The sequence below is a fragment of the Glossina fuscipes genome, unplaced genomic scaffold, assembly GCF_014805625.2.
Source record: "Glossina fuscipes isolate IAEA_lab_2018 unplaced genomic scaffold, Yale_Gfus_2 0, whole genome shotgun sequence".
NCBI lineage: Eukaryota > Metazoa > Arthropoda > Insecta > Diptera > Glossinidae > Glossina > Glossina fuscipes.
Genome location: NW_023998414.1, coordinates 43,737,561 through 43,751,798, shown reverse-complemented (window position 1 = coordinate 43,751,798; position 14,238 = coordinate 43,737,561). Strand labels below are relative to the sequence as shown.

General features: G+C 33.1%; 1 protein-coding gene and 1 long non-coding RNA gene across 3 annotated transcripts in view; both read left to right on the top strand.

Annotated features, from left to right (window-relative positions):
* Nucleotides 1–3,740, top strand: part of LOC119644557 — a 32,385-nt gene extending 28,645 nt beyond the window's left edge. For both annotated transcript variants that reach the window (XR_005248535.1, XR_005248536.1), the window contains exon 3: nt 3,545–3,740. This is a non-coding gene — a long non-coding RNA (uncharacterized LOC119644557). The remainder of the gene's footprint in view (nt 1–3,544) is intronic.
* Nucleotides 3,741–3,823: 83 nt separating this feature from the next.
* LOC119640485 (TWiK family of potassium channels protein 7) overlaps nt 3,824–14,238 on the top strand; it is a 42,519-nt gene continuing 32,104 nt past the window's right edge. Inside the window, 2 exon segments of the mRNA XM_038038576.1 lie at nt 3,824–4,195; nt 4,446–4,602. Coding sequence (XP_037894504.1) covers nt 3,934–4,195; nt 4,446–4,602 — 419 coding nt within the window. The 5' untranslated portion in view covers nt 3,824–3,933.

Sequence of the window (14,238 nt, the reverse complement as noted above, 5' to 3'; positions counted from 1 at the left end):
AGCTTTATCGCTTACGGCATTGATGTGTGTTAAAAACGAATCTCTAACCCTTACGAGTTTTATTTTTGGCGTGCTGTATACTTCATTGTTGTCTATATTTAACATGACTGTTCCTTTCCTTTTTCTCCTGGTTACCTAAACCGCATAGTTTCTACTCATAATGATGTTTGGCTACAGAAACGATAGCCAGCATATTCTATTATCTTAACTCCGCTTGGTACCGGTAGCGTTAGTAACTTATCATACAGAATATTCCAAAGAACTGGCTGAAGTATGGAGTCTTGTGGAACGCCAGCCGTCACGTTGCATGTTCTAACGCCTGTTTCCGCTCCATAAAGCAGCAGCCAATCAGATAAGTAGCTGGTCATAATGCACATCAGATACAGCGGTACAAGTAAATATTGTATATGTGCTCAGCTAGCCGCGTTAAAGGCATCCTCGATGTCTAGAGTGACTAGAGCATGATACTTTTTGGAGCTTTTTATAGTGTCTTCGACAAGAGTTTTCATCTAGATTATAGCATCGACAGTTGGTCGCCCCCTTTGAAGCCTTTACTGATTATTCGAGATTTTGTTTATTTGTCCGATATAATCCTATGGATGTCTGCAAATGATTTGCTTCGGCAGATTCCCTAATCATACAGAAGGAGCGGCACGGGTTTGGTTTATCAGCTGTTAGACTTTGATAGCAGCAACAACTTTTGCTTTTTCCATGTTTTCCAAGTTAGAGATATGGGTGGGAGCTTTCTGCTATGGTCAGTTTTGGGACTTTGTTTAAAATGCCGTCCGGATATGCCGGTATTTTGTTTCTTGGAGCGATGTCTTTGCAAGGGTAATTTGAGCCACATGTACCCGTTTCACGGACAACATGCTTCGGAAAGAAGCTTTCTATTACATTTCTCACGAACTCTGGAGAAGCCGGTACTTCTTGTCTGATGTACTGTAGTTTAGCCATTATGCGTGTGTATGTGTGTGTGTGTGTGGCTGTGTGCGGATAACAAAAAAATGAGAAATATATATATTGAAACTGTCATTAAGTGTTCAGCGAAAAGGTCAGTTAAATGCAACTCCGTTTTCTTTCTTTTTTCTTTTTTTTCCTCCCTTAATACTCGGAAATATATTCATTCGCCTTAATATTTGTTGCAAAGAGAATTGCAGAAAAGTTTCATTTATTATATTAATTATAATATAATGCATATACATAAAATGTCGCAACTGCAAAGGCACAAACAACAAATAGAAATGATGAGGGAAAAAGAGAAATTCCTAATTAAATGTTAATCACACGCCATGTTGAGCTATTTTTATTTCGTAATCTTTAGTGAATTAAAAGCATAAAGCGAACCGAAAACGGTTAAAAGAAGCAAAAAAAATAAATAAATAAACAAAAAAATAAACCACAATGTTCAATTTGTTTTTATATTTTTACGCTTGAGCTATCTAAAACCACGAAGTTACAAAAAAGCGGAAAAAAACAAGTGTTGCAACGAATCTTAGATACATCGTGAGAGCCTTAACATTGTTTCTAATTTCGGGCTCACATGGCCAGCTCGCTTGAATTGCGAAGCAAAGTTAATGTAAATCATGTACTTGTACACTTATTAGTTGCCATGAAGACGAGAAATATTAGCCGGCTTTTGAGTGACTATTTTTGCTTATTGGTCTTCTTTCCTTGGATAGTCCGCAATATTGAAATGCCCGCTGACGAACGATTTCAGAGAGCACAAGTTGAGTTGTGAATACGAAATATAAGATAAAAAAGCGAGAAAACAAGATAAACAAGAAGAGAAGTGAATAAGTAAAGTTTAATGCATATCGGCAAACAGCAAATTGTAATGAAAATGTGCCGTATTTAAGCCGCACATCAAGGGATCGTTGCTTTCCTTCTTTCGTTTTTCAATTGTGTCGGGTTTTTCTGTTGTCGGATTTTACCAGCTCATCGGAGGCAATTAACTTTCAATTTTTTTTCTTCAACACTTGCAGAAGTTTAACATCCAGAATCGTCTAGATTTGATATATCGTCGTAGACGTTGTAACCGGATGCACAAGCTTTATATAATTCCGCAAAAAAGCTGACTCTACAAAAATTCTCTTTATTCTAAATTATAAAATAATACAAGTATGACTATTCAGTTCAACTGCTTAGAGAAAAACATTCGTACTCGCAGTAATTGGAAAGTATGAGCGAATAAATGTTGTTAAAACGAAATAACTATTAACTAAAGCTCATAATAGTGAAAAGCATACTTATAAAGAGACATATTAAATGCGTTGTAGATAGTGTTTTAAACGAAATAAATAGGACTAGAATAAGTGCACATTGTAACCACGCTCTCTACACGCTTCCATTTACTCTCTTTTGAAAGAAAATTGAATTGAAGAAATTGATTGCAAAAAGTATCAGAAATTAATTCCGAGTATTCGTTTTAGAAACGAATGCTTATGACGTTTGTACACATTTATGAAAATTTGTACGCATCACAAACCAACCAAAGCAAAAAGAAAAACAAGCGCTCATACAAACCACACAAAGTCTTAATTAAAGTCCACAAATTGAACATAAGAGCGTTTGTAATACGTTATATTCACGTGATCACAGTACACACCTAAAGAGGTTATACAGTTTAAAGTCAGGTAAAGTCTAAATGAAAATACCTTACACCACTTCGACAAACACCCTTCGTTTACTATTTTCTGTCGCAAAGTGCTGAAAATTACATTGGATTTCTATATAAAGACTTACTTTTCACAAGGCTATGTTTATATGGAAAGTGATATAAATGCTTATATATCGTAAGAATTTTTATAAGCGCGGTGCGTGACGGTAAAATGCTTCCATTCCCTTTTCCGTTCAAATGTTTCTTATTCATTTAAATTGGCATTACTGGACTTTTTTCATATATCGACAGTTTCAAAAATTGACTTTCTGTGCGGAATGATCGACTGAATTTTTATGCCAAATCCCATTAAAATATTTCGAAAAACACGAATCAAAAATACTTTTCCTGGGTACTGTATACAATTGAACAAACTTAATATACGTTTATTATGACGAGTGTAGAATATCTTAAGTGAGAGAAGCGTTAAAAACTCGAAAATAAAAAAAATAAAAAAACTTATAAACCGATGAAAGCGTGATATTAGAGAAGAAATTTTTCAGCCAATAAACTATATTTAGCACATGTAAGTTTGTGGTAACAAGTTTCTTGAACAGGTTCATTAGATCGTTTAAATTTATTAAGTGGAAGCGTTTACGATATTATTACATGGTATAGTAATTGTTCCGTTATGACATGATCCTATATTCATTCAATATATATATACATCGGTGCATCTCCTCTCTCTTCCTTTATTCGGAGAAAATAGATTAGGTTTTTTTTGTCTGCGTAACTTTGGCCGTCATGTACAATCGTTATTATATACACATACGCAATAGAATATATTCGGTATACATAGCCATTATTCGAATTTAATTCCATAATAACAATTTTCTTTAATATAATAATTTTATATGCATTTGTTTTCTTCTTCTTTTTAATTTGCAGTTATATGAATCTTTTAAAAAAAAGAGAAGGATGTTATTACGGGATAAAGAACAGAAGATAAAATGTAGTTAAAGTACGGAAACGTTTTTATGCCTATAAACTGATAATGTTGCAAGGAAAAAAGAAAAAATTACTCGTAACAACAATAAAGTGAATTAAACAGAAGCAAAGTAAAGAAGAGAAAAGTGACGAAACAAAAAGGAAAAGTAAAGAAACCAAAAAAAACAAACAAGAAAAGGAAAAAGAAAGAGAAGAAAAGAAACGAAACGAAAAGAAAAGAAGACAAGAGAACAGAATAAAATAGAAGCGAGCAAAATAAATATTATAAAAAGTTGTAATTAATATATTTGTTGTATTGCCGTTTTATTGGAACGCGCATATAAATTATTATGAATAAAAAGCCACCTTTGCCTTTAACGGCATTTATAGGTGGTGCTACAGCGCAACCGAATGCCTCTAGTGTAACGACCGTGAATAGTGGCAATAATAATAATAGCGCGACAGTAGCAGCCGTGGCAACACCAACCTCCATGTGCTTTTCAACGACTGCCAAAACAGACAAACAACGCGACCATAATTCTGCTCAAACCGAAGTCAGTGGTTTGTGTGGCTGCCATAAGGCGCCTAAATCACATTGTATATCGGCTATAGGTATGTTATTTGTCTTTCCCTCCTTCCCTATCTCCCTCTCTCTCTCTCTCTCTCTCTCTCTCTCTCTCTCTCTCTTTCTTTCTTTCTTTCTATTAAGAAATTTATATCGCAATTACTGATATATTGGATCGAATAAACTTTTTATTATTGTGTGCCTTAGATTAAAAAAAGAAAAAACAAGAGAAAAAAAACAAAAAAACACTGTTTTATGATAATTTTTTTTTATTATTTTTGTATTTTTTGTTGACAGGAGTTTTATTATTAGTGCTTCTATATACAGCCTTGGGCTCCATAATATTTGTAACGCTTGAAGGCGAACTTGAAGATATAAGCTCTTTGGAGACGGCTGTAGCTGCTTCGAAGCCTTATCCACGCAACGAGTTGGCAAATGCGGAAATCAGATCGAGGTAAGTGGTCCGTGACTGGGGTTACGGAGGGTGGCAAATCTAGAAGAAGAGAAGAAAAGAAATGAAAAAAAAAAAAAAAAAAACATAAAATGTAAAACATAAAACATAATCACTCTAGAAAAAACAGACAAAATAATATACTTTTTGGGGTTGAGAGGTTATTACCGAAGGGCATTTATTTGCGTTGCTGTTGTTACCGTAGTTATTGTAGTTGCTGTCGTTGTTATAACACATGCACGCTAAGTACTTGCGCAAACATATTTGATGTTAGTTTCAGCACTTTTTCTCTCAAAACCTATGGACCCTTTTCTTTCCCCCCTTTTGATAACTTGAAGCATTTTTAAACGCAACAGCAAAAGTGTTCCAATATATATATATATATATATATATATATGTATATATATATACATTTTCTGTTATTTAATTTCTTCTCTATTTGAATTGAATTATTTTGATTGTATTAGAGAATATGATCCGCTATTAAATTTATTTGGAAAATCATTGCGAACTCTATCGGTAATAATTAAAACGAATCAGCTGCATTTGCATAATATGTTCATGAAGTATTTTGTGCTCGAAAACGTTTTCGAAATATATGCGAATAAAGCGATAAAGTAATACTCAATACAATTATATAATATTATTATAATGAAAAGAAAAAAAAAATTTTATGTTGGTTTTATGACGAGTCTCTGATGCCCCCTTTACCTTGTCATATCAATACATAAAAATTGTAAATGAATTGAAGCTGATAAATTGCGCAGGTTGCTTGATGGAGGTTCTGACCCCTTTTGGTTACAAGTATGGATTATGCTCACGAAATAGAGGCTTGATAAAGAGATCTATTGCCGTAGACGGAATGAAACTATGACTTCCTTATCTGAAAGTATATATATCTTTAAGCTTTAGTCGGAACAGTATGAGGCATTCTGGTGAAGACTAGCCAGCGTAGTTTTTCAGAGCTGTGAACAGATCAAGTTCTGCGCCATATAAACACCGTTGACGGGAAACTTTACTTGTTGTGTCTAATTCGAAGAAAATTGTTGCTAAATTGTGAAAGGTGGTGAACAATGGATGCGTTGTGATATGACCCATTTTCTTTGAAAATGGTGTAAGTGTATTTTATTTTATTTGAAGGTATTTGAGGTTTTTGCACTTGAATTATTTGAAAACTATGGATATATTGTTACGAAAATCCCAAATTCAGTTAGTGTCAGCTAAGTAATTTTCGTAATAATAAATTCCCAAATGAGCATTTGCAGGTGCCTCATGCAGCTGCAGGCTGATGAAAACGATTAGCGGGAAAGCAGACAAGTAAAAGCTAAGTGCACATTCGCAGGCGCGTCATGTATCTGCAGGCCGATAAAAACGATTAAAGGAAAACCAGGCTGGGATTAGAAATAAAACCATAAATTTAGGTATAGTAAGATGCTTGTAAAATTGTATGTAAATCGAATATTTGTGAAAAGTAGAGTTAGTCGGGCAAGAACGTAGAAGTTGAGAGTACGGCCAAAATAAATTGAAAATAAATATTCCTACTGTTGTGAAAGACAAAGTAGTAAAATAAAAGAACTTTGAAATGTATTTCTCTTGATCAAAATATCCACGATCCAGTGATACGGACTGTTGCTTAGTAAAGGCGAATTTCATAACAATATGTTATTAAATTTGTAATCATTTTTTTAGTGCGATTAACAAAAACTTGTACCTTTAATGACTTCAAAAGGAGTTTCAGCGCTTTTAAAATCAACAAAAAGTAAATATATATATATATACATTTACAAAATATTAACTACGGAATCTCCTTTTATCAAATTCTTAGTATTAATAAATTTTAACTTTTTTCATTATGATTAAAATTTTGAGAATAATTATGATGTGTTGGAGGGATATATGGTAATAAAGCAATCATATCAGTAAATTTCTCGAATGTGACGGGTCTGGAATGATGATGTAAACGTGTTAGTACAATATTTCCAAAGTTCTGTGATCTTCCCCGTGAGGGCAATAAATTTGGTGATTTAAAATCCTTACTCTCACGAAATGAAGTTTTGACATTAAAAAATTGCATATAGTTAGCCAACATATCTATGACCAATTTACTTCTTGACCATTGAGATTTTTTCGACTTTTTAGAATTGCATCTTTTAAGGCTTTTGTAGAAACAAAATCAACTTGTTTTTATATTTTCGGGATTACACCATTTTCAAAGTAATTATAATTGCAGCTTCATTAACTACGAAAATTTGTAATGATAAAAACAATGAAAATTTGGACAGATTTTTTTGGAAAAAGTTTATGTATGAAAAGTTCATAGTAAATTGTCTTCATTTTTATCATTAACTAATTTGTTGTTAAAATGGGCCTACAATAAAGTACAAATAACCATCACGCACACTACAGGTGGTGAAATTTGGCTGACAATGGTACGCCTTATTGGCAGAGTCTTAGTTGGGCGCAGCGAGAGCTCTGTGAGCTGTTCTATCCAAACAAAACTATCTTTACGGTATGCTATTAACAACAACTGTTGTAATTAAGCCGTAAGTCCCAGGGTAAGTAAGGGGTAGCATGCCAAAACGCGCAATACGATGATGTTTCACCATAATGACCCATGCACCCGTAAGGCGCAACAGGTTTAGCAAACACTGCCTCGGTTTATTCGTTAGACACTAACATTTATAATTGATACTGGCTTCAACCGACGACCTGCTGTCTGTTCGCGTATGGGTTGAATATTTAAGGACGAGGCAAAGTGCATTTTCTTGAAATAAACGTCTTTAATAAAAAAAAGAAGCCAAATGTCATATTCTGACAGGCAGTATGTGAAAGTTGAGCTTTGTGTTTGGAGCCTTTGCGATCGTAAGGATTATAACCGCAAACGTTGATCTCGAGTGCACGTACCTCTGCGGAGTTTCCGATGCGTTCTTTTGGGCGTTATAAAAGCAACGACAATTTGGATATATGTCCGTCTTTCTGGGGCGGACATGCGAATATTATACTGCTACGAAGACGTTACGTGTTGAAGGCTGAATTGGAAATATATTTTTCATGCACGTACCTCTAACATACGTTTCTCATATTTTGAGTTTTAGTTTTCGCTCTCTTTGCAAACTGCTGCAGAAGATTTTCTTAAGTGTATGTACTTCTTCTCATTCTCCCTTTACATGTTTTACAAATTTCCATAAAATTTAGGTCAATTGTTGAGAGATTAAAGTTAATGTTACGCTTGCATGATTTCATTAGATTGATTAAAATTTACCAGGTTTTTATGTTCCTAAAAACAAAAAAAAGTCTTATGGCAAATTTTTGATAAGCACCACCTGCATTGAATATCAGTAGCAGAGCAAATGTAAAACATTTTGAAAAAGGAGTCGAAATACAACTTTGATGTGAGATTTTGAATCAATTGTCATTATAAAATATTAAAAATCGGATGCTTTGATCAGGAACGGTTATATATGGCTTCAAGGTTTTTCTCATACGACAAGCCTTTAATAATGGTCTGATTCACTTTAGTTTTAATAGAGTTTTTTCGTAGGCCAAATGACGTCAGAATATTTAAAAAATTGCGACCGCAGGATTGAATATGAATAAAATTTTAAACGGACAACAAGCGGATAGACAAACTTCGATATTTCTGCAGAGACTACCTCAAGTTTTTCAAATATTTGTAACGTGTACAACTACTCATCGGCAGAAATTCTTTTATTGACTGACTGTATATTCGTTAGTGCGACTTTCCGTAAGACAATTTGAAACTTTACGTGGGGTGCGGGTTCGAAAAGTGTTTGTTTGTAGGCTATTTTTAAATTACATAATATAAACATGTCTTTATATTGATGGTGTAATTCGAAATCAGAATTGTTAAATATTTCTGTAAAGCAACCGATCACTCGTTCTGCAACAGATATAAATTTTGCTAATTATTTCAAAATTGAAGCTATCTCTTCGTCCGATCGGCTAACGTATAGTCGAGTCGTTAAGACGTGCGGCACAAGCTCTGCAGACTTAGGCGCGGTCCCTGGTTCGCTAGACTTCATAGAAGTTTAATTTGCCTTTATTTATGTGATATTCGCTACTGCCGTGCGAACATAGAAATTACGGAGCTTTCAAATAAACTTTTTTCTCATTTATTTTTTATTAAATTTTTAGCCTCTTTTGAATCTTACTTTAGCCCATCAAAGGTGTTTTGCAATAGATAGATGGACGCAAAGTCCACACTATACTAAAAACTTCCCAGCCGAGCTTTCCCAATTGTATAGAGAAATTAAAAATGTGTGTGGCCGTGATGGAAGACGACGCGTTCATTATTAATCGCTTTACCCGAGCCCGTGGCGCTCGGCTCCCTTCTCATCTTATTAGAATTCAACACAAAAGAATAACTTACGTGGGGCTGTGGGGGGTGTATATATCGCAGACTACGAACTTTTTCTCACATTATTCTCGCATTCGAAATGTTTACTAAAGCAAAATTTCATATTTGTGCCATCAACCCATACCATCAACGATACGATCCTTTTTGTCTTGCGTCACATAAACTAGCTTGATAAGGAAAACTGTACACTCAGTCCCGTCTTAAAATCCCAATATAAAATTACTTTATTCTGAAGTAAAGTATGTCGCAGTGTGTCTTTTTTTTTTTTAATTATTCACGTACTGTAACCTTTCATAGGCCTTTGAAGTAGTTACATATATTTTTGTGTTTATGCAAACCTTGGTGTGGATAGGAATTAAAAAAATCCCGTTTAGAGGAAAATTCATTGAATTTTCGTATGATGTTTGGATGCAAAAGGAGAAATGACAGTGATATTAAGTAATATTCAATACGAAGCACTTTAATGAGAAACTACACAAATATTTGCTCATAAATTGACGAGCACAGGCGAACGATGCAAACGTATCAATAGATACACAACTATACACTATGGACCTGGACAAGGGCATACAATAATAACGAGTTGTTAAACTAGATGACTGTAGGGCAAAAATATATATATATATATATATGTAGACATGCATGCAAACCTTAGGAAACGAACAGGAAAAGAGCATCTCTTAGGAGAAACAAATAGTAATCTCATGTAAAAGTAGGATATTTTTCATGTTGAAGACAGTTTAATCATGCACGCCTATGTATCGTCGTATATGTCGAATATGTATTTATTTACACATCGTCAGCAACAATGATAAGAAAGACAGCAATATTAACGTTATAACTGACTAACTGACAGACTGATATACACACATTAAATGAAGCATTGTGTTTGGGTTAGAATACGAACATATTTCTATGATATGTAAAAGTATATATACTTGCTGTATATATATATATATATATATATATATGTATATATATATATATTGCCTTTATCTCAGATTAGTTTAGCTCACATTCTAGAATTTCTTTATTGTTATTTATTAGTTGGTTAGTCGGTTAGATGTAAATGCCGATGCGTGCCAGCGTGTGTATTTGTAGCAATATGTAAGCCTTGATTATATCACTGCTCATCGAGGCGTTTAGTTTTGTTATAATTTGTTATTATTATTGTCTCTGGTTAGATGTACATGTCCGGCTACATTTGTCTTTCGTTTCGTGCAAATTAATTTTCTCAATTACTCCCAATGCACGCACACGTATAGAGATATAAATTTGCACAAAATTGCATACAAGTATACGAATACATAAACACATACAGAATTATAATGAATACTAATTGTAATTATTGGCAATTTTTGTCTTATCCTGTAGACGTCACTTTTGTGTGTGGCTAATGTTGTAAAACCGAAGAGCAAGTGTGAGCTATACTTGAGCTAATCTAAGCATACATTCACACCTTTTCTTATACGATGTCAGCACAGTTTATATATTTAATCGGTTTAACTAATTTCGAATAATTTGAAAATGGTAACACTTGCTGCAAATATGCGAAAGAACAATAAGAAGAATATGCAACAATAACAATCTGAACAATTTGCTTATATTAATCATTTGCACAAGACACAGATTTTGGGCAAATATCCAATGTTTTACATTTCAAATACTGTTTTCATTCTCTTTCTATTCAATTTTCGATTACGTTTTTAAATTCTTCAAGTAACTGTTGTTGCTGTTGTGTTAAGATAACGAAATTGTTTATATTGTCTAAATATTCACTAAAAATAGAGTCGTTTTTATTTTGCCTTCTACTTTTAAGTAAAAATATGAAAAGATTTTTTTTTTATGAGCAAAGTACGTCTCTTCTGTAAATCTCTTTTATACTTATATCGATGCAGGTCGCAAAAAACTACCAAACTACTACTACTTCTGAAAATATGACTTAGGAAATTTTTTCAAAAAATTGATTATGAAAAATATTAATTTATCGAAGATAGAGAAGAAAAAGGTATTCATTAGAGAATTTTGATACCTTTTATAATCGCCCGTTAAAATTTCGAGGCAGTGTGATGGATTTTAAGCGATTGAGCACACGTGCAAACATGGCTTCGACATTCAATTTTAAAGAATTGTTTTTTTTTTTTTTTTGCCTCCAATAGGCGTGACAGCATTATGCGTAAAAGTTCTTTATTCCTCATTTTTTCTTATATTCTCTCTTCAAATTATTCAACGCATTGAAAATACTTCTAGAAGGACTTGATGGCGACGTTCGGAAAATGTAACTTTAGGCATTTTCCAACGCTCGAAAAATGCTCCCAAGATTGCATACTTACAGACTATCCTTTAAAGCAAGTTCAGAAAACTATTTGAGGAGTAGTGAATTTCGTGATGTTAAAGGATGCATGTCATATAATCGCACATAGAGTACCAAACAGTTCTTTAAATTAAATTTTTTCTTCCTTTTTGTTTTAACTGAACGACTTGTTTTGTTATAAATTGGGCATCGTTATTAAATTCGTATGCACGACAAAAACTATTTATGTCATTTTTTTTTTTATGTAAAATCAATGTATGTAAATGGATTGATTATAAGGGTATGAATTTTTAGATACATATATTACATTAATAAAACGGCAAATATTGTTTATTACTTAGTTACATCATTTTTTTTTCTTTCTATTATTATTTATTTTTCCACGACCACATAAAATATTTATAATTCCATCACATTTATGTAATTTTTTTAAATTTTTACAACACCCTGGTATTTACCATTTTTTTTCATGGTTTTTTTCTTTTTTTTGTGCAACAAATTTATATTAAAAACGAGGTGAATTCACACTCTTGAAATTCAGGCGTCTATAGAGTTATGCCTACAAACACTGTTGCAGTTGCTCGCAATTGCAATTAAAAATGCTTTAATATAGTTAATATAGTCTTTCTTTGAATAACAAACATAGTTCAGTTGATTTATTTAGTTAGCTAAAACATTAATTAACTCCATTTGCTTGTCTATTTAACTCCACCACCATGTACTGCCACCGAACTGCCCTAGACATACTGAATTCGCCAAGTTTGTATCATTATTTGACCTGGATGTTGCCATACACGAGGCAATTTCATTATGTGTGTCGCGCGAAAATTGCCCCTTTTTGCCTGTTAAAGATCAATCAGTACATGATCGTTCGAAGGATATATTTCCTCACTAACGATGCTCATAAGTTGTTTTGATAGCCTAGTAGATAGATAATAAGCCTTGAAGAATAATTTTAAGGCATAGCGGAAAATTTCAACTCAATATCGCCAAGAAATACAACTTATAACAAATTTGACCTAAAATTAGGCACACGGTTATCCCCAATTTCGGTGTGAAAATGATTCTCGTTTTAATAGTTAACTAGACGTCTTGAGATTTTCGATGCGTTTTTAGTAAATAGAAATTTAGAAAGCATTTTCTCATCATTAAAACCTATATTGTTCGCATTTACCGACGAGTCATAAAACAGATATATCAAAACGTCTATCGGCTCCTTTATATATCTATGCACAGTTGCTAAAAAGTTAGTCGCAAAAGAAAATGTTAGCAATCGAAAGCAAAGCTTTTTCTGTTTAATGTTTAATATATTTATCCAACTAATGAAACATCCTTTTTGCTTCTATTAAACGAATTTGCATATCATTGCAACATTTTTAAATCACGCACTACTCTAAAAACGAGAAGCGAAAAAGATGCAAAAAGAAAAAAAAAGAAAACAAATCCATTCACAATCTTTAATGTATTTCATGTCAGTTCAAAGAAAAATTATTTTTAATATAAATTTAAATTTCTGCTTTCGCAGCGTAAAAAAAAAAAAAAAAAACAAGAAGAAAAACAACGGAAAGTTCACTAACAACGTTGGCAAGTACTTCTTCGTCTGATTTTTTTCCTCTTTGGTTGAATTTATTCACAAACATATATCAGAAAAATTTTCTTTTAGAATTTGTCGCACAATGTACTGAAATCATCAGTTTGCAGACTTATGGGTGTGAGTGTTGAACAGCATTTATGTTTGTATACGAAATGGAGAAAAAGGAATCGAGCAAACAATAATGGAAAACAAGTATGAAAGCTATGTTTGTCATAGCGTGAACCTTCGTCTCAAATTAATACCTTTGGTTTGCAGAGTATTTCATCAGACACATGATTTTAACCTAACCGATCCAGAGTATTTATTTATAAACGGTTTTCGCAAGTCGAATTTTGTCTATTGGTGGCGTAATTTTGAGTAGAATGCATCCATATTCAAGATTTATCAATAACCATTAACTAACATATCCATATACTAGATTTTATCGCTCAATTCTGAACTCCGTTCACTGAACTTTTCACCAACAGGTGATGGACAAACAAACAAACAGACAGACAGACAGACAGACAGACGGATAGACGGTCAGAAAGACAGATCAAAAACATATATACTTTATGGGATCTTTAGAGCGTATTTCTGAATGCGTTACAAACGCAAAGCGAAATCCTGCATATTCCTCAACTCCTATGCCGGTTATAATAAACGCAAAGTCTCTTTGAACACAATGACGACGATGAAAACGGCGACTAACCATTACCACATATTTTTTAGGCTGACAGATGGCTGTATATGCGCACAATTTGTACTGCAATTGTAGAAAATGTTGAGCAATTTTTTGATATGAAATGCAATTGTCATTGCATCAGTTCGCGCAACTATGTTCAAAAGGATAGTGCAAGAGAACCAGGAAGTAAAACAGATAAATAGAATAAATAAGAAACCTACATACATCCATCTAAAGATGAAATACTGGATGCGTTTCATTTGAAGTTTAACTTATATACTTAATTATAGCACGCCTTTGCCTGCAAACATTTTAGAATAACGTAGGGGACTATAACCGATCGGAGTTATTCGCAAAAACGTACAATTTTAAAGAACACGAGTGCTGTCTTATTTATATTTTAACGTTGAATTTTTGAAAATCAATTAAGAATGCATAGAAGAAGTTTAATATATTTGCTAAGCCCAGGATTCCGGTGGAAGACGTAAAAAAGTTTCTTAAAATAATAATAGTAATTGTTTGCCTACAAAGCCATTCGATGTATTAGAGTACGTGCCGCATAAGCAATAAAAAAATTGATTGCAATAGTAGTAGTAGTGATAGTAGTAGTAGTAGTAGTAGTAGTAGTAGCAGTAGTAGTAGTAGTAGTAGTAGTAGTAGTAGTAGTAGTAGTAGTAGTAGTAGTAGTA